Below are 27,521 nucleotides of genomic sequence, written 5' to 3' on the forward strand. Positions count from 1 at the left end.
TTCCGGAACGTTTTGAGATATACTCGAAGCGACGTCCGACGGTCGATCTAAGTACTAAACGATAAAGAGGTAAAGCCGTTTTCCGTTTACCAACCGAATTCCACTGGCGTTCCGCGTTTTAAAATCCGGATATAAACAGTTTGGCACGCGCTATTACTAATTTTGCTGTAAATTAATTAAAGTATCCGAAAATCTTTCGGGTGGGTGACGAGAAGCTCCCACTCCCGAACTAAATACAAAAAATATCGATAAAGCCCGGCACACGTATTTGTAAAATCTAAGTGACTCGTACAACATGGAATTCATATAAAACGGAATTATCAACAGTGTTATAGGGGGGTCGACTGTATATATATTGGAAAAATTTAAGATATATTTTCAATTCCTGTCTACTCGAACATCGAAAGCGTGCCGTTTCGTGCAGTTCCAGTATGGCGATAAACGCGACAACGGTAGGCTAAAATGATCAAACTCTCGTTTTTTTAATGCGAATAATTACTCGCATTTCAGTGAATTTTTGTTAGTAAAATTACCAATTAATGAAAATAATAATGTTTTGTTTAAAGTTCGATACACCCGAATAGAATCGCTTCGTTGTATTACGGCCCTTAACTTATTACTACAGTATATATAAACTCGCGTGCAGTGTTTAGAACTGTACCCAATTATCATCATTATTTTTACGCTCGACCTACAATACAAATAAAATTTCATCATACGTCGGGTACTACCCGCAGTTTGCTAATTAACCGTACGCTACTGTCCGACTTGTTAATGCCGAACATTCTACATTTCTGGAAAACAGATTTGATGTGTAAATAGAATTTCACTTTTAAGTTAAGCTCGAAAACATTTTTTAAAAACATTATTATTATTTATTTTTATATTATTTTAAGAAGCATCTAGTCGAATATTAGTTAAGTAATACTTTAAGAAAAAGCTAATAAACACGATAGTGAAGACATCGAATGAAAAACAGAATCATCAATTACTCGCAGAGACTATGTGATTAATTTACTTCTACACACGGTCTCTTTCAAATGCACTCCGCTATAAATATATAAAATACAAACTACGGTATTTGTGTTACGATACGCACACAATGTTTTGTGTTATGCCAACTATCTCGGAAAAAATGGAATATATCTAGCATTATAATGAGAAGTATATTACATATTACAAAAACAAATGAAAGAAACTAGTAAAGCGCAGTTGAAATTACTGGCAAGACTATGCGGATCATCATTCATACACAAATTAAAAACTTAAAAGTAGTGATTCTTTTTATTATCTTTTCATTGTCATAAATAATTGATCCCTTTTCTTAAAAGAAATCAATTATCGATGGCAATAAAAAGGATAATAAAAAGGCCAAGGATATCCACGAAACCACAGAAAATGAAGGAAAAACCTATTAAATTCTGGAAAACGATTCTTTAAGCTGAATAATAGTGTGGGGGGGAATGAGTAATCGAGAGCTGGGTGGCGCTCAAACAAAAGACGAATCGACGAGATTTGAAAATCGCGTAACTCCGGGTTCGCGTAAGTCGGGGTAGCGTAAGTCGTGGTATTACCGTATTTAATTCGATGTTGATCTATTGTTTACTTGTTTACTGCGTCACACATGTACTTTAACCTGAAAGTGTCATTTTTACGAGTCACAGTGGACGACACGTGCTGTAAAAACATGTAATTAAATGAGCACGTGTAATTAATTACAGCGGATTATAAAATAAATAGCCCCTTCGTGGGATGGCTTCCAGTCAATGCAAGGCCATCCGACCTCCTGTAGACGTTCATATTTTTTTATCTTCACTCTACTGACTGTTGTATAACAAATCTTCTATTTAAATTGTAATAAAATATTAACTAGACAAAAAGTGTTAACGAACAGATTTCGGAGGTCATATGACCTTACTTTAAACCGACACTGTACTTATTTGTTTTTATGCTATAACGTCCCATTAGAGAGTATTCAGAAATTTTGGAGCAAGATGTTTACATCTTTCTGCAAAACAATGAAAGTAATGTGACTAGTAACTATACTGTATTTACTGATTATTCGATAGAATAAACTTGATGATACCCAAAATACAAGGGCTTAAACCCTTTACATTAACACACACACAAAATAAAATTAAAATTTATTTGTTCGAACTTTAAAATATTTTTAAAACATTTACAATGGCGATAGAATAGAAATAAGTCACTAACATATTAAATCTATACAAAAATAAATTAAATTATTGGTAGCATTTAACACGTAAGCCTTAATATCTTGCGTTAATAAATCCTTCCAATTTAATTTGAGATACTTTATTTTAAGTAGATAAATTTGAGTTAGTCACGTATAAAAGAGTTTTATATAAAAGACATAACCATAAAAACAATTCAAAAAACTTTGAAAGAGGATTTTATTTCTTCCAGTCGAACATTCTTTCTCCCATAGAATATTTTACACAAAAAGTATTTAATAAAATATCCGATATTTAGTTGCTTATTAAAGTAATTTAAATACTTCATTACAATTTTGGCAATCTTGGTTATATTTCATAAAAATTGTATATTTAATATCGTTAATATATTAAAAAGTTTCTTCAAAACTGATGCAGACTATAAGTAAAATGTCTTCAAAAAACGAAATTTAGAATAAGAAAAATAACTGTTTTTCTTCACAAAAATAACGAGATGTAATTGGCGATTCATAATCAGTTCTGGAAACTTTTGTCCACTTTCGGTTTTAGCTTTGTGTTTCTCTAATTTCGTCCAACCGTCGAATTCTTTCTCGCACCCATGTGAAAACGAATCGTAAAAAAAACTGCCCAAATCTTTACTTTTGTTCTACTTAGAGTAAATTTATATTTAACTCAGTTCCATACACCGCAAACTGTCTGTTAGCATGTAAACAAATGTATTCTCTTCCAAATTTCTTGACGCAGAGGCAACAGAACCCTCGAATTTCGAAAAATCTTTTTGTATCAAAGTCTTTCCTGATCGTTTCGCAAAGAATATCCAATTCTTCCGATTGATCTTCGAATTCTGTTTCCGTTGGTGGCAGATTTTCTCTGTATTTCTCTACAATATTTTCCAGTTTTCTGTTTCGATAGTTTGCTGTTTCCGTGTTCTATAGTGAGCCGAGTAGTTGAAAGTGTCCGCTGGTTTCATTTCGTATGGTTCCCATTCAGTAGAAGACGTTTTCTCTTTGTGTTCTATCAAATCATTGTCTTTTGGGTAGGCTGCATAGACAGGTGGGATGCTTTTCTTCCACGTTGACATGGTGGAGCGAACGAACAGAGTGGCGTGGGTTCAGCAACAGGTATTGTTTTGTTGGATGGAGCGATGGCGTTATAATCACGTGACTGTATCGCAGGTCATTTAGTTTTTCAAAATATAGAGTTGAGGAGAATGTTCTCACAAGCAGTTTTCGAATAAGTCTTCAGACTTATTTCATTTATAAGTCTCCAAATTTTTAATGAATCGCTATCGATTATTAAAAATTATCTATGGTTCCGGTTTATAGTAAGAGGTAAGGAAGGTGATCAACTGTTCGGTTTCTTCTTTGTTCAAATCTTCGATCTTCCTTTTAACATTTATGAACGAATTTTCTGAATTAAGTGACGATATACTTGTTGAAATACTTTCTTTTCTAGTCTCCTGTATTATTGAAGTTGTTTCCGCCAATTCTGATGGTGTTGGTTTCTGTGNAAATCGCGTAACTCCGGGTTCGCGTAAGTCGGGGTAGCGTAAGTCGTGGTATTACCGTATTTAATTCGATGTTGATCTATTGTTTACTTGTTTACTGCGTCACACATGTACTTTAATCTGAAAGTGTCATTTTTACGAGTCACAGTGGACGACACGTGCTGTAAAAACATGTAATTAAATGAGCACGTGTAATTAATTACAGCGGATTATAAAATAAATAGCCCCTTCGTGGGATGGCTTCCAGTCAATGCAAGGCCATTTGACCTCCTGTAGACGTTCATATTTTTTTATCTTCACTCTACTGACTGTTGTATAACAAATCTTCTATTTAAATTGTAATAAAATATTAACTAGACAAAAAGTGTTAACGAACAGATTTCGGAGGTCATATGACCTTACTTTAAACCGACACTGTACTTATTTGTTTTTATGCTATAACGTCCCATTAGAGAGTATTCAGAAATTTTGGAGCAAGATGTTTACATCTTTCTGCAAAACAATGAAAGTAATGTGACTAGTAACTATACTGTATTTACTGATTATTCGATAGAATAAACTTGATGATACCCAAAATACAAGGGCTTAAACCCTTTACATTAACACACACAAAATAAAATTAAAATTTATTTGTTCGAACTTTAAAACATTTACAATGGCGATAGAATAGAAATAAGTCACTAACATATTAAATCTATACAAAAATAAATTAAATTATTGGTAGCATTAACACGTAAGACTTAATATCTTGCGTTAATAAATCCTTCCAATTTAATTTGAGATACTTCATTTTAAGTAGATAAATTTGAGTTAGTCACGTATAAAAGAGTTTTATATAAAAGACATAACCATAAAAACAATTCAAAAAGCTTGGGAAAGAGAATTTGATTTCTTCCAGTCGAACATTCTTTCTCCCATAAAATATTTTACACAAAAAGTATTTATTAAAATATCCGATATTTAGCTGCTTATTAAAGTAATTTAAATACTTCATTACAATTTTGGCAATCTTGGTTATATTTCATAAAAATTGTATATTTAATGTCGTTAATATATTAAAAAGTTTCTTCAAAACTGATGCAGACTATAAGTAAAATGTCTTGAAAAAACGAAATTTAGAATAAGAAAAATAACTGTTTTTCTTCACAAAAATAACGAGATGTAATTGGCGATTCATAATCAGTTCTAGAAACTTTTGTCCACTTTCGGTTTTAGCTTTGTGTTTCTCTAATTTCGTCCAACCGTCGAATTCTTTCTCGCACCCATGTGAAAACGAATCGTAAAAAAAACTGCCCAAATCTTTACTTTTGTTCTACTTAGAGTAAATTTATATTTAACTCAGTTCCATACACCGCAAACTGTCTGTTAGCATGTAAACAAATGTATTCTCTTCCAAATTTCTTGACGCAGAGGCAACAGAACCCTCGAATTTCGAAAAATCTTTTTGTATCAAAGCCTTTCCTGATCATTTCGCAAAGAATATCCAATTCTTCCGATTGATCTTCGAATTCTGTTTCCGTTGGTGGCAGATTTTCTCTGTATTTCTCTACAATATTTTCCAGTTTTCTGTTTCAATAGTTTGCTGTTTCCGTGTTCTATAGTGAGCCGAGTAGTTGAAAGTGTCCGCTGGTTTCATTTCATATGGTTCCCATTCAGTAGGAGACGTTTCTCTTTGTGTTCTATCAAATCATTGTCTTTTGGGTAGGCTGCATAGACAGGTGGGATGCTTTTCTTCCACGTTGACATGGTGGAGCGAACGAACAGAGTGGCGTGGGTTCAGCAACAGGTATTGTTTTGTTGGGTGGAGCGATGGCGTTATAATCACGTGACTGTATCGCAGGTCATTTAGTTTTTCAAAATATAGAGTTGAGGAGAATGTTCTCACAAGCAGTTTTCGAATAAGTCTTCAGAATTATTTCATTTATAAGTCTCCAAATTTTTAATGAATCGCTATCGATTATTAAAAATTATCTATGGTTCCGGTTTATAGTAAGAGGTAAGGAAGGTGATCAACTGTTCGGTTTCTTCTTTGTTCAAATCTTCGATCTTCCTTTTAACATTTATGAACGAATTTTCTGAATTAAGTGACGATATACTTGTTGAAATACTTTCTTTTCTAGTCTCCTGTATTATTGAAGTTGTTTCCGCCAATTCTGATGGTGTTGGTTTCTGTGCAATAGATTTTCTGATTGGATTTGGCGAACAAATCAGTTCAGAGGAGAATCTTCTACACAACTGGACGAATGTTGCACAAACTATTATAATAGAGATAATTAGAAAGCCGTATATAATTCGGGTAGGCGATAGTTCCGATTTAGTTGTATCAATATCTATTCCAATAGATTTAGTTGATACAAACTCGTCCATGCTTTGGTTCTCGAGATCTTGTAATTCTTTTAGTTTTTTATCTCTTAGCCTTTCCAACTCTAGTTTCAGCCAATCTGTTTGTGTCTTTGATGGATAATTGGCTTCTGTCGTTATTTTTGTCATTGGGAATTCTCTTTCGGGTGTTATATTGCCTATATCACCTTTGGTCGTTAAACGTGACAACAGTCGATACAAATACGGTATGTAGCTGTAATCTTTGGAAAATGTTTGAAATTCTTTGGGACTTTGTCTCGCACGGAACATACTAGCATAGTTTTTGTCTTCTGTCCTGTGTTTGACTGGATCCAAGTGTCTATAATAAATTGGTGAAGCCTTTGACAGCATTTGTCGAGAAGTAAAAAATAAAATTAAAATTACAAATTGAAGCATTGCGAGCGAAAGTTCTCTTCGTGAAGAATACATTCTAACAATAAACCTCTATTGTTATTTTTCGTTTATTATTGAATTTCATTCTTATTAGAGCCGGTAGATTACCTGGTCTTTCGACTACCAATCTTCGATATTTGCTAAAATCAACTAGAGAAAATATTACCACTAGGGACATTGCATTCACTACGAGAGCGTGACGAGATCGAATCGCAGTGAGGTCCAATGTCATTTATTGAAAGATATATAACCTTCGAGTTCGATTTCATGATTTTCTATATGAATTTTATTATAAGAATAAAAAAGCTTTTATTTAGACCTCAAAACCAGGTTTATGATAAATAAATGACAAGGAACAAAACTGACATAATAGCGAATTATTAAATTGTGCTATGATTGCTATCACGTCAATTCATTATACATTAAAATTGTATTATACATACAAACAAATTATATTATATAACATTATACTATACATAATAAGGTCATCATTATTTGCGCTATTAATATTTATTTCAAGTAAGGATATTTTCCGTGTTTTTACTTTCAACTGATGAAATAAATGATTGAGTAATCGTTCGAGTAAAAAACGCGACCGACAAGTAACGAAGAAATGAAAAATTTGGAGATCAATTAGGACTTGTGACCAACATTGTCCTAATCAATCCGAACATGTAAATATATAGGCCTACATACACATCGTATGTGTGTTTATAGAGAAAGAAGAATCGTATTTACAAATAACAGAATTTTATAATATTACGCAGATGTGAGGGCCCGGATTTAAGATTCGAATATTTTTATTCATTAGGTTAAAAGTTAGATTAAAAGTTAGGGTTAACTCCAAACGAGAAAAACAACCGACAAATTTTCTCATAAAATTCTGTTCCCACGGGGATACTTCCCTGTAGAGGATGAGTTAACCGTTGTGTCATAAGTTTGTCACTTCGCCCCCATTGGTCAACGAAGATGTGACGTACATGGAGAAATCTCGAAAAGAGAGCCCCATATAAAAGACAAGTAGGATGACGACACAAGGGGGAAAAAGTTATTTTCTATACTGTGTGTGTGTGGATTACCTGCCTCTCGTCGCCACCGTCTTCAATAGACTTTACAATTCTGACTTTGATTACGACTTGAACTTGGACTTTGAACCTTGGACTATATTCCGAACCCAGGAGAACAAGAAACTACATCCACGGTTTAACTCGAGGTATTTATTCTACTCGCGATGATATGTAAGCTCTCTCTCGCTATTCGACTATTCCAAACTCGCGGTTAGGATCGCGACTAATTTATATTTTGCCCGCTACTTATGAACTATACGGACTGAACCCCCGAGAGGGATTTGTATTCCAAGAATTATCTATGAAAAAATGTATAGGCTACTAATAAACGGGTACTTTGTTAACGAACTTGGATTGGTGTGCATTTCTTCCGACATTATCCACTCCATATTGCACCGGAAGTCCTCGACGAGATCGCTCGTGAAAATTCCTCCCCCTCAAATTAACCGCGTATCTATCCGCGATAAATTGATATATTGGCGTCAGATCCTGACGTAAACTAAGGATTTCACGATCCTTACGTAACCCTTCGCTCGAGAAATATCCATCCTTCAGACAAGCGAGACCGGACCTCAAGGTCTTGAGTCGAGTAAGAGGTAGGAGAGTCAAGAACTCGTAAACATCCTACCCCCCGATTAGTCTCATACAACAATCTTTGGTTCACTCGGCTACTTCGTTCAACCCGGTTAGTAAAAATTTATGAAGAGAACACCGAAATAGTTTGATGGACTCTGTTCCTATTAACAAAACATCGAGTGTGTTGGGCGAGTTTAATATGTTATTGTTAAATAATACTGTATAATTTGTAGAAACAGATTTAAAACTGTCTTAACTTCGAGTTATTTTCTTAAAGAAATTTTTTGTATAAAAATATGAAAAAATAAATGACTTTTGTAAATTTTAATTTAATAAATTATTCCTATAGTTTCAATTTAATGGTTAAAAAATAATTATTTATTATAGGAAAAGGAAAAAGTAAATTGTTGGGAGGTACTGTACAGTATATGGATATTGTAATATGTGTATAGTGAATAGCAATTACCGGTTGTATCCAATTTGTAACTATTTGCTTATATATAATTTAAAAAAAAATTATATTTTAATTTTAAAATAAAATAGAATACGTAACAAATATAGTGTAATTCAGAAAAAATGCTCCGATTTTACACGGACACTATATATTTTTGCACGTTTGTCACCACCTCATTTGACTATTTGACCTCTTTCTACACTACGACATTGTTTTTACATACAAAACTTCAATTATAAAAACCCGTTACACTCGGTACATTTTATACACGAGAATACATTCAATAACAAATAACTTTTATTACCGTTGACAAATGAATTATTTAGTGTACTTACGGATGTATATTGTACGAAACATGTTACAACCATTTGATCCATTACGGTGGACTACCAGCGGTTTACAGACTTTCAGAACCACCGTTTTAGATATTATTCCTTTAAAAAAGTTTCGATGAAATGTCTAATAAAATTTTATAAAAGCATTTGTTTCTAAATAAATTTAAAAGAAAATTTCTAAGACTAGGTTGTTTCGATAAGAGGCATTATTAGAATAAACATATATTTAAAATTATTCATTTTATTAATCTTCCACGTCTTAAATATTGAATAAATACCTAACAACTTTTTAAAACGTAATTAATTATTTAAAAAATTATTTTTATTAGGAAAATTAATATTTGAAATTCTAGACGACGAAAAACTTCGAAACGCGTTAAAACGTATTTCTAAATTTTGAATGTGGGAAAATCGATTAGAATAATTTCGAATTCGGCGGTTACGCTACAACTTTTATTTGGATAATTTGGAAAAAATAAAGAAATGGACACGTCTAAACAAGAATTTACAAGTAAACGACAGTCAAAGTGCGAAAGATGTCGCGATTCGTCTTCTGGATGCGAGAGGAGTTATACCAGAAGACGTTGACCTCTCGCCCACTGGGACATTCTGCGTAATCTCCCGTAAATTTGGCAAAGATTATGTCTAAGATTCAACAAAGAGAAATCGCTGTATCTGTTTGGATCAGAAGAATGGCTCGCTATATCGTAACTCGCAAGATTTTCGACAGATTCGTTATCCCGACTGTTATTTATAATTGCATTTTATTGGCGCGCAAATCTGATTACAGTTTGAATTATTTATTTGCGTCAATTTATATTTTTGAAGTAATGCTCTATCGCATCGCTCGTAGATTTGTCGTAGGAAATTTCGCTTATTTATCCATAAGATTTCCTTTCCAATGGTTCGATTTTGTTACGATTGTAATCGCTACCGTTACATTCGGTTTAAACGTCTTTAACTATCGGAATGAATATCCGAATGAAGTAAAACCGCCGAGAGCAATTATAATTCTGAAGATAATTTCGATCATACGGCCACGAGAATGCTACCGGCCATTAGAGCTAGGGTTGCTATCGCATTACTTACAATTCTTTACGTAATAACTACCAGTCCTGTGACAAAAGAGTTGTTTATGGGGTCCTTTTACAAAAATGTGTTTGCGAAAACAATCCATTCATTTGTTCTAGTATTCAAAACAAATCGTATTGGTTGTCGGACGACGAGGGGCATTCTACGAGTTGGGGAAATATAACAGGATATAGACACCTGTCCGAAAGATGCTGGCATAAATCGACCAGATCGCCTACTGAATTTCGATACCTTTTTTCTCTGCGTTTTTCCTCTAGACGACTGGGAAAAAATTTACAAAAATATCTTTTACACAGCGGGTTCATTCGGTATTTTTTTTTCTTTCCACTCGTATTTTTTTGGAATTTATTTTATTTTGAATAATGCTCGCTGTCGTGGCCGGTTCGTATCGAGATATTTTGGAAGAAGAAAGGGAGAATTCCGAAATTAAAGGAAACGTAGAATATTTTCGGAAAATGGAACATTTTTCCGTTAAACTTAAATATACCAAAGCTTCTAAAAATATTTAGCAGAAAGATATCAGTTATCGTAGATGTTCGACAACAGTTATCTGAAAAGAATTTGGAAGAGATAATCGATTACGAGCATTCATCGGTAGAATATAAGATGCTCGAGAAATTGAGTTATTGGAGACAAGCGCGAATGAAATGTTACTCTTTCGTTCGTAGTCTGGTGACAGAGACTTTCAGATTCTTTACTGTAGTATTGGGAACACTACGGAATGTCCGATACTCTTTCCTAACTGCGCTTAATAAAAACAACTAAACCTCGAAAAAACCTTTTAATGCGCGATCTTTTTATTAATCAAACGCTTTCGGTCATTAGAGTCGAGATGATTGAAATGATCGAAAGTGTTCGAAAAGTTAATGAAAAAGGCTGCGTATTGAAAGGTTTTTCGAGGTTTAGTTGTCGGAAACATTTCGTCGTTTTTTGATATACTGTAATCGGATACCGAAAGTAAATGCATTGAAATTCTGAGTTTGATCACCATCGTTGTCGGTACGCCTTCCTCTTTCGTCTCTAGAAGCAGATTCAAAACTCTCACTCGTTGTAGAAACGACAAGTAACCGTTTTACCGTGCTTTTTATTATAGAAACAATTGCGGGAATATACGCTCCGGACAAATACACTTCGAGTTTTCTACTTTTTGATTTTTGTATAATGTTACTTTCCATCGTAAGTATGTTTTTCAAACGAATATTTGGAACTCGACTCGTCACGGTTCGTGTATTTCGACTACCGAGAATTTTGAAATCTATTCAGTTTTATCCATTGAGCGTACCGCTCAATGGATAAAACTGCAAATCATTACAAAAGCGGTTCTTTTGTCTGTCGGATCTGTACTTAAAGTACTCTTAATCTGTCTTTACGTATGGTTAACGTACGCCATTCTAGGAGTACAAATATACACGACGAGAACAATAAACTCGTGTCTGATGTTATAGACCAGTGTTTCTCAACGGGGGCGATATCGTCCCCGTGTGGTCGTTTTTCCATGTTGAGGGGGCGATTAGTAACAATTTATATTTTGGGGGCGAAAAACAATTTTCTGGGCGATATAGTAAAACATTATATTAAGAATAATTAGATATTTTTTTCGTTATATCGTACAATAATTAAACAAATAACATTATACTAGTCACTAGTCTATTCGATGCAGTACGAATTTGGCATTAGCCTCGGCCCTGGGCATCGGAATTATGAAGCCAAGGGGCGATACTACGTTGAAGGGGTCGACGATTTGTTAGAGGTTGAGAAACGCTGTTATAGACAAACGAACGGATTACAAGAAAAATTTCACGTGGCTAACACCAAAAATGAATTTCGATCATATTGGGTTACCTAGCGCTTTTACACTTTGCTTATTCGGAAAGACGGAAGGACATCATCGAATCCGGTGTAGACTCGAACGAAATTGATAAACAGCCACATATGGAATCGAATATTTCCGGATATTTTTCTGCATATTTGTTGTTTGGATCGCAATCGTCGTCGACAGTTTCAACGCAACGAATGAATAGGGGGAAACCAAATTAATGATTGATTTGCAATCGCCTTCTGATTATACTCTACAAATAATTGCTAAATCTTTCAGAAAACTGAAAAATAAAAATCTCGGAAATTCAAGCCACGATTAGTTTTAATCAGTTAACTGGCCAATTACACGAATTCGTAGTATTTTCAGTAGTAATACAGTGATACAGTGATTGAATAGTAAAGCGTACCAAAAGGTATTGCCTTGGTGAAGAGTAGAGGTGAGAGGGAGAGGAGGAAGTAGGGGTGAGGATGGGGAAAAGTTAGGAAAAGAGGAGAGGGTCGCGTGAGCGCTTACTCCGGTTTGTNCAAACTGATTTTAACCAGTTCTATAGTAAGGTAACATTCCAATAGACAATATGCAAAGCTTTTTTCTCAGTTTACAGCAGTATTTATTACACAAAATTTAAGTAAAGCTTAACATGCCGTTCTTGCCCCAGTCTCCCCTATACAGGAAACGTTATAACAAGTTACAGGTATTTCTGCGAGTACAGATGTTATAATCTCTTAGAAAAATCCGTATTAAAATTTAATTTTCCAAAAGACGAACAATTTTCATGTATATTACAAATATTCTGTTACAAGAGATTTCGAAATTAAATCGCTTTTTAAAGAAGAACGGTTTAACCAATTAGGCACACAGTACATTTATTGTAATGCATAATAACTATCTATAGCGTTGAAATTGAACATTGAACGACGTAAATTCACTTTAGAATTTCTCCAAACATAACTTTAACAAAGAAAATGAAACTTTATAACCACACTACAAAGCATTGTAGAGAAAAATTTTTTTGTGAACTGAATATATACGGAAATGAGAATTTTTCCGTTATAATTGAGAATTTCAAAATATAATGGAAAAATAATAGGTTGTTCAAAAGTGGGAAGTAAACAAGATGTCTCCTAATAAGCGAGACAGATTAATACTTAGAAAACTGTCAGATTTATATAATGCGTGTTTTACGAATAAACGACCATTGGCTATTCATTGTTGCATTTATGGATTTCCTCATCTATAAAAACAGTGATACAGTGATTGAATAGTAAAGCGTACCAAAATGTATTGCCTTGGTGAATAGTAGAGGTGAGAGGGAGAGGAGGAAGTAGGGGTGAGGATGGGGGAAAGTTAGGAAAAGAGGAGAGGGTCGCGTGAGCGCTTACTTCGGTTTGTTTTTTGAAGCAAACAATAATACAATAATACAATATTACAAAAATATAAGGTTACATGCAGTAGGAGGTTCGCGCTTTAGAATTTCGTTTGAGAAAACATGAGAGTACAACAGTCCCATTTCTATTGGCGGGTGGGGTGTAGAGTACAGTATGGGGTTACCTTGAAAAAATTAGAGTAGAGAGAGGTAGACCGGCTTTGGTAGGCCGAAAAAGGTCCGTTAATTGGTGTTACTTGCCACGTTGGAGTAGATGCTTTATTTGGTTTTAGAAACGAAGGTCTTGAAGGCTTTGAAGAGTTTGTTGTTGTTAACAAGGTCTTTCAGTTGGCATGGCCAAAGAAGTCCTTCAGAGTCTGCTTCATTGCGGAGTGGTCTCCTCTGAGAGTTGTAGTTCGGACATGAAAATGATGTGGATTGGGTCTTTGTCTTCTGGAATTCCACAGTTGCATTTTGCGTTACCCTTGTTGTGGGACCTGTTGAGGCATGCCCTGAAGTTTTCATGTGCTGTGAGCATCTGGGTCAGGCCGTGGTTGGTATGGAAGACGTGATTGTTCAACCTTTGGTTGATGTTGGGGATGAAGGCGTACGTGTAGCGACCCGTAGTGCTGTTGTTTCACTCATTTTGCCATTTGTTAATTATAATGGAACGGAGAGAGCTGAGAACAGTCGTGAGTGGTAGGGCCTGATAGTGGATTTTTGAAGTAATGTTTGCAGCTTTTTTGGCCAGGTCATCAGCCCGGTCATTTTCGTTAGTGTCAGAGTGGCCCTTGACCCAGTGGAAGTAGATTTGTGTATTGTTATCCCTTAAATGTTTTAGAGTCTTGAGGCTGTCGTTGACAATTGGGAGCTTATGGTTTTTGTTTTTAACCTGCCACAAGGCAATCCTGCTGTCGCTGATGATGTTTACTTTGCCGTGTTGAAACCTTTGGAGATGATTGTTTATATGTTGTAGAGCACAGAGGATGGCCAGGGATTCTGCTTTGTTAATTGAGCAGTTGTCCCTTAGCCTTGCGACGGCTTGCCAGTGGCTGGGGGTGAAGGTATCCGTGAAGTAGACAGCGGTTCCAACAGAGTTGGCAGTTTTGGAACCGTCTGTGTAGAAGTTCTTCCCCTTGGGGGGACCGTCCTGAATGACGTGAATGATCATGGTTGTGGTTTCCGATGGGTGGGTAAGTTCGTTACTGTTGTTTACATCAATACCATAGTCGTCCACGTCCCTGATGAGATTCTGGATGTCGTTTGGCAGGTTTAGCCCGTTGATTATATTATAGAGCTGCGTTGTTGAGACCTCTTTTGCATGATATTTGATTATGAGGTTTTTGACGTACCGTTGAAGAATTTGAAGCTGGATCGGAGATAGGCCAGCGATCACTTGGAGGGCGTTTGTAGGGGCAGTTCTATAAGGCTTAGTGATTGCAATTAGAGCTTGCCTTTGGGCTGAAAGCAGCTTGCGTCTGATGTGTATCTTTTGGGCTGAGTAGCTCCAGACCTCACACCCGTAGGTTAACATTGGCTCTATGGCACCCTTGTAGGTGAGGGAACTGGTCCTACTGTCTAGTCCCTAGAGGTTTCGTGCGATGCTTCTGAGCGAGTGGCTGGCTTTGATTGCTTTGTTGTAGATATAGTGGGTGTGTGGCTTCCTGGTTAGCTTAGGGTCGAGGACGATACCCAGGTATCTCTAAAAACAGAAGGAAATTTATCTCAAATGCTATAGTGCATGGAACGGCATTTCGAATTATAATGTACTACAGCAAGTCGAAATTAAATCACTCTACATGATTAAGGCAACCCACGAAGTACTTTACAAAATTGGAACGGTTGTGTAACTTCTCAGGTTGAGGTACAGTGTAAAAAATATAATATCGCATGGAAATTGTGGATAGGAAGAATTGATGCTATTATATTTTAGTGGTTAATCCCGAGCGGTAGAGAGATAATTGCGTCGAACGTCTTATATCAAGTGGGGAGTCTTAATGCAAATGTTGATCGTTATTAGCATTTACATTTTTTAAATCTTTCTTTTTACTCTGAAAATTAAGCGTTTTGCCATTTTATAACATTTAATATAAAAGTAAAACTTCTTTATAAAATTTAAGTAAAGGATGATTTCAAANACTGAATGACAAGTTTGAAATTACTTATAAAAGAACTTTACAATCATGTATGACATACTTAGGTATGAATATCGAAGTGTCGTCTGAAGGAATTTTTGTGAGTCAACCTGATTACACAGAAAAGATCTTGAAACGATTTAAGTATGATCGAGTGAACGCTGTGAATACACCGATGGAACCAGGAATGAAAACGAATTCTGAAAACCTTATCAATGACCAGCCACTAGAAAAACAAAATCGTTATCTCGAAGCCATCGGAAGCTTGCTTTATTTATCAACAATCTCCCGTCCAGATATAAGCTACGCCGTCAATTACCTGAGTAGATTCAGTAATCGACCCTTGACAAGTCACTGGAAGATGATTAAAAGAATTTTCCAGTATCTGAGAGGAACTACACATTTTGGAATATTTTTTAACCGAGATCCGAAGTTGATAGCATATACAGATGCGGATTACGGAGGAGACGCCAATAGTCTACATTCTACAAGTGGAGTTCTTATCATGAGAGGAGGTCCAATTGTATGGTATTCAAGAAAGCAGCGTCTCGTGGCGAACTGAACCGCTAGAGCCGAGTATCGTGCAGCAGTTTCATCTATCGATGATATCTGCTGGGTGCGAAGAATAGGGATTGAACTGAGGTTATTAAAGAATGAAGAACCTACTTTGTTGCTTGTCGACAATCAGTCGGCAATTCACATGCTTAAAAACACTCACCAAGGAAAGATAACCAAGGGTAAAAAGCATATTGAGATACAAAAAAAATTTATTCAGCAGCATATTGGCACGACTGTTGAACTGCAACATATTAAAAGTGCCGATCAGCTTGCTGACATACTAACAAAACCTTTGAATGGTGTAATATTCGAAAAGTTACGCTGTAATATGATTAAGGAGGAGTGTTAAGATTAATCATATTTTTGTATGCCGCGCTTAAGTCAAGCGCCACCTGTGTTATTTTTTGTATAGAAATCCAAGTCGGACATGCGTAAGCAATAAAACGTTCTCGTTGATTAATCCCGCCATTTTTTTTCTTGATTCATTCACGGATACACGAAAATTACAACACCATGTGCTGTGAGCATCTGGGTCAGGCCGTGGTTGGTATGGAAGACGTGATTGTTCAGCCTTTGGTTGATGTTGGGGATGAAGGCGTACGTGTAGCGACCCATGGTGCTGTTGTCCCACTCATTTTGCCATTTGTTTATTATAATGGACCGGAGAGAGCTGAGAACAACCGTGAGTGGTAGGGCCTGATAGTGGATTTTTGAAGTAATGTTAGCAGCTTTTTTGGCCAGGTCATCAGCCCGGTCATTTCCGTTAGTGTCTGAGTGGCCCTTGACCCAGTAGAAATAGATTTGTATATTTTTATCCCTTAAATGTTTTAGAGTCTTAAGGCTGTCGTTGACAATTGGGAGCTTGTGGTTTTCGTTTTTAACCTGCCACAGGGCGAACCTGCTGTCGCTGATGATGTTTACTTTGCCGTGTTGAAACCTTTGGGGATGATCGTTTATGTGTTGTAGAGCACGGAGGATGGCCAGGGATTCTGCTTGGTTAATTGAGCAGTGATCCCTTAGCCTTGCGACGGCTTGCCAGTGGCTGGGGGTGAGGGTATCCGTGAAGTAGACAGCGGCCCCAACAGAGTTGGCAGTTTTGGAACCGTCTGTGTAGAAGTTCTTCCCCTTGGGGGGACCGTCCTGAATGTCGTGGATGGTCATGGTTGTGGTTTCCGATGGGTGAGTAAGTTCGTTACTGTTGTTTATATCGATACCATAGTCGTCCAAGTCCCTGATGAGATTCTGGATGTCGTTTGGCAGGTTTAGCCTGTTGATTATATTATAGAGCTGCGTTGTTGAGAGCTCTTTTGCATGATATTTGATTATCAGGTTTTTGACGTACCGTTGAAGAATTTGAAGGTGGATCGGAGTTAGGCCAGCGATCACTTGGAGGGCGTTTGTAGGGGCAGTTCTATAAGCCTTAGTGATTGCGATTAGAGCTTGCCTTTGGGCAGAAAGCAGCTTGCGTCTGATGTGTATCTTTTGGGCTGAGTAGCCCCAGACCTCACACCCGTAGGTTAACATTGGCTCTATGGCACCCTTGTAGATGAAGGAACTGGTCCTACTGTCTAGTCCCCAGAGGTTTCGTGCGATGCTTCTGAGCGAGTGGCTGGCTTTGATTGCTTTGTTGTAGATGTAGTGGGTGTGTGGCTTCCAGGTTAGCTTGGGGTCTAGGACGATACCCAGGTATTTAATGGTGTCGACACATTTGATTCGATGACCATTTATCCAGATTGTAGGTTTCTTCTGAAGGATGTTGGCTTTTGGGAAGCAGATGCAGTTACTTTTGTTGTAGTTGATGAGGAGTTTGTTGTTCTCGCTCCAATCATATACTGCTTGGAGGACTGCGTTGGTTAGCTTTTGTAGGGTTTCCTGGTTCTGGTGTGAGAGGAGGACCACCGTGTCGTCAGCAAAGCCTTGGATATAAGCGTTTCCCTCTGGAGGCACCTTTTCTGTGACATGCAGGAGGTCGTTGTATTGCACATTCCATAATAAGGGGCCAGATTTGGAGCCTTGGGGACATCCTCTGGAAATCGGTGTTGTGTAGACTATGTTGTCCAGGTTAGTGGCCATGGCCGTCCTTTCAGAGAGATAGCTTTGAAGAAGGCCCCAGACATTTGAGGGACAGTGGGAGTCAGCCAGAGAGGTGAGGATGGTCGGCCACCAGGCGTGGTCGAACGCACCCTTGAAGTCAATAGCTACCAGAAGGGTATGCCTACCGGCCTGCTTTGCTGTGTTGATGTAGTCGATTATCCTATTGATGGCTTGATGTGCACTCTTGTTTTTCCTGAAGCCATATTGGGCTGGGTGGAGGGCTCTTTTGCTGTCCAAATGGTAGAGGATCCTGCCGCCCATTAGACCGTCCAGGACCTTACCAAGCACGGCCAGGAGGGAAATCGGTCTGTAGTCGTTAGGACACGGGTTCCCAACCTGTGGGTCGCGACCCAGAAAGGGGTCGCGACGGGTTTTCTGGGGGTCGCCAACTTATACAGTAAACTAAAAAACAATATTCACTATAATGCAATTTTTATTTTTAATGGTGTCTTGAAGTTTGAATAATTTCATATACTGTATTTTTAAAAAATTAAAATAAGTGTAATCTAGATACGCTATTCTGTCACAGTTAGTTGAAACATGTGTTGAGAGTTTGAGAGGAATAAATTAAATGTTAAGAATGACATGAGGTTGGCGTTAACAAAAACTCACCCGCGAATTTTGAGGCTGGTTAATAACATGCAATTTCAACCATCACATTAAATTATTAAACATAATTTAAAATAAAATTAGCGAGGTTGAGGCCAAAGTTTTAAACGCGAAAACGTGAAGTCGGACGTTCGGCGCCGCTTTCCTGTAAGCCTAGAAGTTTGACAATGGTGTTTAGATAGTCAGTGGAATCAGCGGCCAAGCGGTCAAGGTGGCAACCCACCACTCTGGAGGACTCGGATTCGAATCCGAACGGGTCGAAAAATCCCCAGGAATTCTTCGGGGGGTGGTCTGTTTGGATATGTCGGACCTCGTCCCTGACCACCCGGCAGCCCCATTGTGGGTGGGCCTAACCGAACCCATAATGGGCTTGCAAAAAGAGGCTCTCTTAGTGCCCACAGAACGGAAAGAGTTAAAAAAAAAAGTCAGTGGAATCATGCTAGACATTCCAAACATCATTGTTAATCTTCTAGGCTTACAGGAAAGAGGCGCTGAACGTCTGACGTACAGGTTTTCGCTTTGGCCCAACCTCGCTATTATACTAAAAAAACTAATTTCGTTGTTTTTTAAATTACCTTATTAAAAATGTCTTTTTCAATTGTATCGGGGTCGCGGGACACTTGGCTTATATAAAAAGGGGTCGCCACCCGAAAAAGGTTGGGAACTGTTGGCTTAGAGCCTCAGGGTGTAAAATGTCTTTGTTTACAATATACTATTTCTCTTTTCATAACAAACTCCAGGGGGTAGTGTGGCTCAAGCAATGTAGGACAGATAAAACCTTTTTCTGATAATAAGCTAATAAAAAATATTCATATACTGTACAGAACTTTTATAAAAATTCGGCATTCTTCTATCAAAAACACGATGTTTTGCAGGAAAAGCACTTTTACGGATGCCAGTATTGTTTCAAATGTGGTATCTCGCTTTAAATTCTCGCTACATTCAGTCTTTTTTTGTTTTCTAGCAAAGTCATATTACAGTTTACAGTAGTTTTGTATTTTGTTTATAACGAATGTGAAATTATAATAAAAAAATATAAATTTTCGAACAAAGCAGAAAATAATATATTTACCTATACAAATTCGCTAAAATATCGTAGATTTATTAGTCACATACATCTTTTGTTTGAAAACAAAACAAACCACAGCCTTCTAGCTACAGAAAGTGAGAAGATATTGCCATTATTTACACTACTTCTCTAATTACTCTCCTAGGAGGGGAATGGATGAGTCATCTGAGGGTCGAAGTCAACACAAGTTTTCTTAGCGATAATGTATAATAAACGTTATTTTTATATTATTTTTGACGATTTTTACAATAATCGACTATACTACGCAATTTCGGATGCGATTCTTTACATATTTTCTCATATTATGTAACTGCGAGGAGAAAGGGTCACTTTTCCAAATAATTTATAACTTCACAGTTCTAAAATAATGTTTACTAACCTAAATACTCTCTAAGAACAACAGATTAGCTAATTAGAGCTAAAAAAAACGTTAGAAACAAACAATTTTATAACGATTGTTTACATATTTCAAAGATGGTAGCCAGAGAGGGATGGGACTTAGCGGAAATTTGAGCTCCACTGTTTTCACAGTTGGCTCATTCGTTGATCTAAAATCAGCATAGACAGAAAGTAACCAACTACAGTCTAAAAGAAGTTGACTATCAATTTTATCAGCCAATAATCTACCCCCGGCCTGCAATGGGAGAGGACGGTATTTCGCGAAATATTTGTGGCCCGTAGGTGGTGACAAAACATTTATTGGTTGAAACAGTCAAAAGACACATACAAGAAAGCAAATCAAAGCTTAGATTGATACAGACTGGATTACAGTTTGTACTAAACTCCTCTTTCCCATGTTATATCTATGGAACACCCTTCTTCTGTTTATTGGATAAAACAAACCTCACATGCCTGTTGATCTGTAATTGGTATATTATAGCTAATTGACTATCGTTCAACGAATAAGCATCGACTCGGGTTTGTGGGGTAAGAATTTTCATGCAAAAAGCCATGTCTTCTAAGAGATACTTTGTCAGCTACAAAAATATAGAAACAATCATAAATCATTATTCTAATTTATTTTTACCTCAGTTTAGTAAATTTATATGTATATTCATACTTTTTTACGTTTATAAATGTTTTTTCAGAATCATCCTGCCTTAAGTCTTTCTAAAAAACAAACTACTTCCAGATTATTGTAGTATTCCTTAATATGTAAAAAATAATACATGTATAATCATTCATATAATGAGATAATAATCGATAATAAGCAGTGGTGATATTCGAAATATTTAACAAAGGGTTCGCTAACATAAAATTTTTCCTTAATAATTTTTTTTCACTCAAATGGTGCATTAGCAACATTAGCGCAAAAACCGACCTAAAGATATCCATATAAATAAAAAAGATGAGTTCGCAAAATTAAGTCAGTTAAAATTTAACATTGTTTATGCCAGAACTATATTTTTTTTATAAATAATAAAAAAGAGTGTTCAAAATTGTTTATTTTGTACATATTTTAATATTTTTCATTCAAAATATTTTATAAACATAAAAATTGGCTTTTTTTTAATCAGAAAAAGTCATAGGGAAAGCAGTTAAACAAGAAAAACTTTTCTAAATCATTTATTTTATNAAATAATTTAAATTTAAAATTTTCCCAATATTATACCCCACAACAAAATATCAGCATCGACGAGAGCCTCCTATTATTCAAAGGCCGTCTTTCCTAAAAGTCATAGGGAAAGCAGTTAAACAAGAAAAACTTTTCTAAATCATTTATTTTATCGTTAGGTATTATTATAAAAATAGACAGATGTCATCGTCTGTCAAATACAATATCTTTCTTACTTCGCTGTTGATAGCCCGACACGTGCTCCGCAGCCATCTTGTATTTTCTCGCGCGCGTGGGATTGTGGGATCTCTCTTATGACTGCATCTAGAACTCAATGTTGCCACGTCTACCGAATTTTCGGTAGATCTACCGATTTTGGGACCGATCTACCGATTGAAGCACCAAATCTACCGAAAAGTTTACGATAATTCAAGAAAGAAATTTTTATTTTCAATGTATTTAAAAATTCTCAATAAAACATTTCTTTGTACCTTCATTTCTTACTGTATGCATTGTAAGAGACTTTATTGCAAAGACTCTATCTCGTTTTATTGAGAATATCTTGCGTCTGCCCCATTCTTCATCTAATGTAGAAAGAATATTTTCGTAAATAAATCTGTTAAACACGAAACAAAGAAATAAACTAAGCTCCGAAACAATCACTGGCTTACTTCTTACTAAACAATTAATTGGAAAAAATTACTGTTACGATTTTCCTTTAAAAGATCATTTAATTTCAAAAATAACAAACAGAGTGTTAAAGAACGTACAAACGGAAGATATTCAATAATAATTATTATTAATATCCGAAAAATAAAAGGTAATATTTTGTTAGAAAAATAAGACAAAATGTACTGTACCTACTTAATTAGTAAATTATTATTTTTTACGTAAGTGTTCTGTGTTAGTATTTTGTTTTTTATTGTTTTATAGTTTATAATAAAATAAATATACAGTCAACACACCTTACTGCTGAGAAGTCATATTTATTCATTTAATTAAACAAACGTTTTCGGCTCACTTCATGAGCCATCTTCACGCTAAGGACGTTCGACTCTAAGCGATTATCGAACGCGTTCAAACTTAAATTATATTAGAACATCCGTTTAAAATTAAACTACGTATATATGCATAACTAAAATTAAAACAATAAATACAAAGAACAAAATAATACAATAAGAAATACAACTTATAATAATTTTCTGCACACAATATGTAAACATTTTTATATATATTATTAACCCAGGTCTATATTGAGTCCGGTGGATGCATCTTCTTGCGAGTTTTTTCTTATTATGTACTGTACTTCCACGACGACGGCAAAACAGTCGCATCCTTATAATTTAAACACCTATCCGTCAAGCTGGATCTATATATCTCACATTTCTCGGTTATTGATGACAGCGTTGGCGAGTGTACCTTTGCTACGATTTTGGCTTCCTCCCAATTAACAACCGATCCATCAGTTTGCGCTATCTTAGATAACGCCGTTGCATACCTGCTCTTCTCAACGTCATATTTATGTTCCTTCAACCTCACCTTAAATAAAATAAATGACGAAAAAGAATGTCATTGTTTATGTGCAACCTCCTTTCTGCCACAAAAAGTCGATATACCAAAAAACTACCGAAATCTACCGAAAATTGCCTAAGGAATCTACCGATGGCAATCAAATCGGCGTGGCAACATTGCTAGAACTCTCTCGAGTCGATCGCGATTGAACCTCGTTTTAGTCGAGATTGAAACGGTCGATGGAGGTTGCGTATATGATACATATATTTTAATATATTTTTTAAACGAAACAAAATCACTGAGAAATGTTACGTGTGTTTAACAACGGGTTCGGAAAACTTTGAAAATGTTAACAACGGGTTCGGCCGAACCCGTGCGAACCCGCTGAATATCACCACTGCTTATTATAGTGCTCTGTTATTATAATAGTATAAATAAAACAAACAAAATCAAATATACACCATCGATGTACAAATGTGTGTTGACCTAGATTTACAAAATTCAACCACCAAACCAGTCGCGTTGTAAACTATAGACCATATTATATCTCTATGTTGGTTTAGAGAGATGGAGTTTTTTTGTAGAGAAAATAGATCTGTCTATGTAACATATAACAGATTGATCGCATGTTTATATAAAAAAGTTTTCTGATTTTTTCAAATCTTGAATTTTATAAATTTTTGTAAATATATATATGTTCTATTCAACAATCATAAATGGTGATAAGTTATTCATATTTCTGTAAAATTTTTTACACATATAAGCATTTAGAAAGAACTTCCAAACACCTTCATGAAATTATCAATTCTCAGAACTTGCAATAAAAATTTGCTAAATGGAAATGTGTATTGTACTGTAAGTACAAAAGATTCCGATATTAGTGTTCTCAAATGTTACAGTTTATGACTGCAATAAATGTCAGATGTTCGGTCTCTCTGTTCTTCTTTCGAATGCTTCGAGAAATTCCCACTTGTGTAATTGCTCTTTAGTACACACGTTCTCCTTTTGTTCTAATTCTCGGAACTTGTAATAAAAATTTGCCAAATGGAAATGTGAATTGTACTGTAAGTACAAAAGTTTCGGATACTGGTGTTCTCAAATGTTACAGTTTATGACTGCAATAAATGTCAGATGTTTATTCCTAGAATTTCGGTCTTTCTGTTCTTCTTTCGAATGCTTCGAGAAATTCTCACTTGTGTTCTTGCTCTTCAGTAGACACGACACGTTCTCCTTTTGTTCTAGTGCGATCTTACTTGTTAGAATAACTAGCTCGATAAAATTCATCCAGTTATTTTCAAGTAAGTTTATAAGAAATATAATATTTCCGGAGAATACTAATAATTATTGTTTTATTTCGCGTTCGATAAATATAACGGGTTTTAGATAAATTTCTTTATTGTCAGAACGTCAGATTCGGAATTTGACATCGAAGAACTGTCAATGTCTGAGAGTGAATCAGACAGCTGCATCAGCATTAGTGAAGATGGATCATCAAATCACAGTAAAGATAGATCATCAGATCACAGCGACAATGGAGTCGACACGTCTAAAAAAAATGGGTAGAAATAAACAAGGATAATTCTCCACCACCTCCTCCGCGATTTCCTTTTCGGGGAAGTTCAGGATGTAATTTCACCCTTGCGGATTACTTTGACCCTTTGGCATACTTTTTATTATTTTTTAATTTGGAATTATTCAACATGATTGTAACCGAAACAAACAACTACGCGTTGCAACAGGCACGGTCATCAAGGGATCAGTGGGAGCCAGTGACAGTCAAAGAAATATATATATTTCTAACGATTTGTATATTGCAAGGACTGTTATACAAACCCAGTGAGAAAATGTACTGGTCCAGGAATGAACTTTTAAAAACCCCAATTTTCGGTAAACTAATGAAAAGAACAAGATACGAGGAAATAAAAAAATGTACATTTTGCAAACAATAGCAATTTTAATCCCGAAACACACGATAATCCAAAACTTTGGAAGATTTGGCCAATAATAAATAATTTAAATTTAAAATTTTCCCAATATTATACCCCACAACAAAATATCAGCATCGACGAGAGCCTCCTATTATTCAAAGGCCGTCTTTCCTGGAAGCAATACATTCCTCAGAAACGGTCTCGTTACGGTGTCAAATTTTTTATGTTATGTGAATCGGAAACAGGATATTTGCACAACTTTGTAATTTATACAGGAAAAGGCACTCGCCTAAATAAAAAATACGGGCATTTTTTATTTACGTCACAAGTTGTGCTATCATTACTGGACCCGTTGTTAGACAAGGGATATTGTCTAACTACGGATAATTATTATACTTCCCCACAATTAGCAGATTATCAAATAACGCGCAAAACAGATTGTTGTGGAGCACTACAAACAACAAGAAAAGATGTACCGAAAATATTACACGAAAAAAAATTAAAAAAAGGAGAGACTGTGGCAATGCAGAGAGGTAAAGTGCTGATACAAAAATGGCATGACAGGAGAACAGTCACTTTCCTCTCTACATTCCACAGTGCTACAATGGTAAGTACAGAAACGCGTACCGGTAGTGTACTAATGAAGCCACAAGTTGTTGTTGACTACAACAAAACTATGGGAGGTGTTGACCTTTTAGATCAGCATCTCCATGATTATACTGTGGCAAGAAAAAGAGGGAAGAAGTATTACAAAAAAATATTTTTCCAGTTACTAGACATTTCACTATATAATGCCTATGTGTTATATCAAAAAAATGGTGGACAGAAACCAAACGCATTATTTCGACTGACTCTAATAGAACGACTGATAACCACATACCACACCGTAACGATGGCCAGTAAACATGGTCGGACGAGAACTGCAGGTCCGTTAAAACTTACGAAAAAACATTTCCCGGGCTTTATTCCGCCGACCGACAAAAAAGTAGCACCCACTAGATGTTGTGTTGTCTGTTATAAAAAGAACAAGGAAGGAAAAAAAATTAGACGAGAAACAAGATATCAATGTGAACAATGTCAGGTGGCCATGTGTCCGGCCCCTTGTTTCAAGATTTATCACACAAAAGAAAATTTTTAATATTATTTCGGACTTAACTGTAATTTGTATTGGTATAGATTGCTTATTTATATTATTTTTATATTCTGATTTGTATTCTCTTTTTATCATTATACTTTTTTTTATATTTTTATCTCTTTATTTTGATATTTTTTATTTTTATTTTTTTGTGATTATAGCTATGTACTATACAATATGTAAAGTATGATATATTATGTATATTTGTAAATATTTTATTATTTTTCATTTATGTTATTTATAAATTTACTTTTATGCCATTAAATTTATTTTCATTTTAAGTTGTGTCATGTTTCATTTCTTAAATTATTTTTAAACGCTAACCGATGCTAACCGACGAATGGCAGCTTTCCAGCACGACAGTAAGTCATGCAGAAAAGCCACCTTTCCAGGCCCTCTAAAGTTGGCTGTCCGAAGGAGAAGGTGCCATTTAGGAACCAACTTTAGTGCATTCACAAAAATTAAAACAATATTTGTTTTTCAATTAAAATGAAGTGTTTTTTTAGATATTGAAAAACAAAATGATTTTCCGAATGACATGCCAGCCGGAAGAAATGTCCTTAACCCGTGACGTCGCTAAAATGAAAATTTACGTATTGATGTTTCGTCAACTTTTAATGCGTGTAATTTTTTTTTTTTATAAAATACAATGACATTGTATTTTAGGTGTTCCAACAATAGCCATTTTAAATAGGAATATAAGTGTTATCTCAAACGCAGACAAAGTAGTCATCTTTTTTTTTTTATCTTATCTGTTTACACCTTTTTAAAGCTGTTCAAAGTACGCGTTTGGAGAAACGAAATTATTTTTCTCTGTAGCTGGGTTTTATAGCTTTCGTTTAAACTTATAGATGAGTGGTTATCCTCCTCCGTACCAACAGTACCCGCCCGGAGGATGCTATCCTCCCGGAAGCAATCCCGGCGGCTACTATCCGCCTCCCGGCCCTCCTCCGCCGGGAGTCTATCCGCCTCAGGTTCCTCCCGGCGAAACTTATCCTCCACCCGGTCAACCTGCCGTCACCACCGTGTAAGTATGATCGATTGTTTAATATTGGAAGGTAATTATTCCTCTGGCTTATTTGAAGCTTTCTATCAGCAGAGTCGTAGAAGAGAAGAAAGACAACGACTGTGCTCGAGACTGCTGTTTGTGTGCTCTTTGCATGGCTCTTTGTTGTTTCTGTTGCAGTGATTGAAGACGTCTAATTTTTAAGTGAGTTCGAAATCAAACTTGAACCGAAGTGCCTTTTTTGTATTGTATAGGAACGACCTGTAGTACTTTGTAATACGTATATTGGAAACTATTTTTGCATTCCAGGAAGATCAGTTGTGGATTTTAATATTGTATATTTAAAAGTTATTTAATCATTGTTTATGGATTATACGTAATTTTGTTAAATATTTTATATCTGCATATGTTGTCACGAATATAAAACTACAAGGCAACAGTATACAGTATAGGGGAACCAATTATGTAAAATACATTTTTATTTAATTGATTTAATTTAGAACTTTTGTATGTGTAACTCAATTTTTGAACTTTTTGTCAAGAAACTTCGATATAGTCATTTCTATTAAATGTTTTTTTTTTTATAAAAATCTAGAAACTGCATTTAACTTATTTTTTTTTTTACTTTTATTTGCTAAAATCTTAATTTTTAACACTACTGAATAAAACAGTTTCCAAACTACTGTCAGTTTATAAATTAAAACATTTCCCCTTCTATGAAGTGAATGAATGCAAATAAAGTAACTTTCTAATGGCCA

The 27,521-nt window shown here is 35.6% G+C and overlaps 3 protein-coding genes and 1 pseudogene across 4 annotated transcripts; 2 read left to right on the forward strand and 2 right to left on the reverse strand.

The window, feature by feature from the left end:
* Positions 1-3,486: 3,486 nt before the first annotated feature.
* Positions 3,487-6,414, reverse strand: LOC111635353. Its single transcript, XM_023380295.1, has 2 exons — positions 5,877-6,414; positions 3,487-3,704 (listed from the first exon to the last, which is right to left on the reverse strand). The coding sequence occupies exons 1-2, from the start codon at positions 6,412-6,414 to the stop codon at positions 3,502-3,504; spliced, it is 741 nt and encodes a 246-aa protein (XP_023236063.1). The 3' UTR covers positions 3,487-3,501.
* A 7,385-nt stretch (positions 6,415-13,799) lies between these two features.
* LOC111635355 lies at positions 13,800-14,696 on the reverse strand. The gene has a single exon (XM_023380296.1). It carries the CDS (start codon positions 14,694-14,696, stop codon positions 13,800-13,802), a length of 897 nt encoding a protein of 298 aa, XP_023236064.1.
* A 9,551-nt stretch (positions 14,697-24,247) lies between these two features.
* LOC111635356 lies at positions 24,248-25,878 on the forward strand (annotated as a pseudogene).
* Positions 25,879-26,559: 681 nt separating this feature from the next.
* LOC111635350 (proline-rich antigen-like) lies at positions 26,560-27,215 on the forward strand. 2 transcript variants are annotated; one of them, XM_023380291.1, is made up of 2 exons: positions 26,560-26,784; positions 26,854-27,215. In XM_023380291.1, exons 1-2 carry the CDS (start codon positions 26,609-26,611, stop codon positions 26,948-26,950), a joined length of 273 nt encoding a protein of 90 aa, XP_023236059.1. In that variant the 5' UTR covers positions 26,560-26,608; the 3' UTR covers positions 26,951-27,215. The 2 variants fall into 2 exon arrangements, with proteins under 2 accessions (XP_023236059.1, XP_023236060.1); XM_023380292.1 differs by having other exon boundaries at positions 26,561-26,784; positions 26,857-27,215.
* Positions 27,216-27,521: the final 306 nt, after the last annotated feature.

Source organism: Centruroides sculpturatus, unplaced genomic scaffold (assembly GCF_000671375.1).
Source record: "Centruroides sculpturatus isolate CEXI.00-Female unplaced genomic scaffold, Cexi_2.0 scaffold916, whole genome shotgun sequence".
Classification (NCBI taxonomy): Eukaryota; Metazoa; Arthropoda; class Arachnida; order Scorpiones; family Buthidae; genus Centruroides; species Centruroides sculpturatus.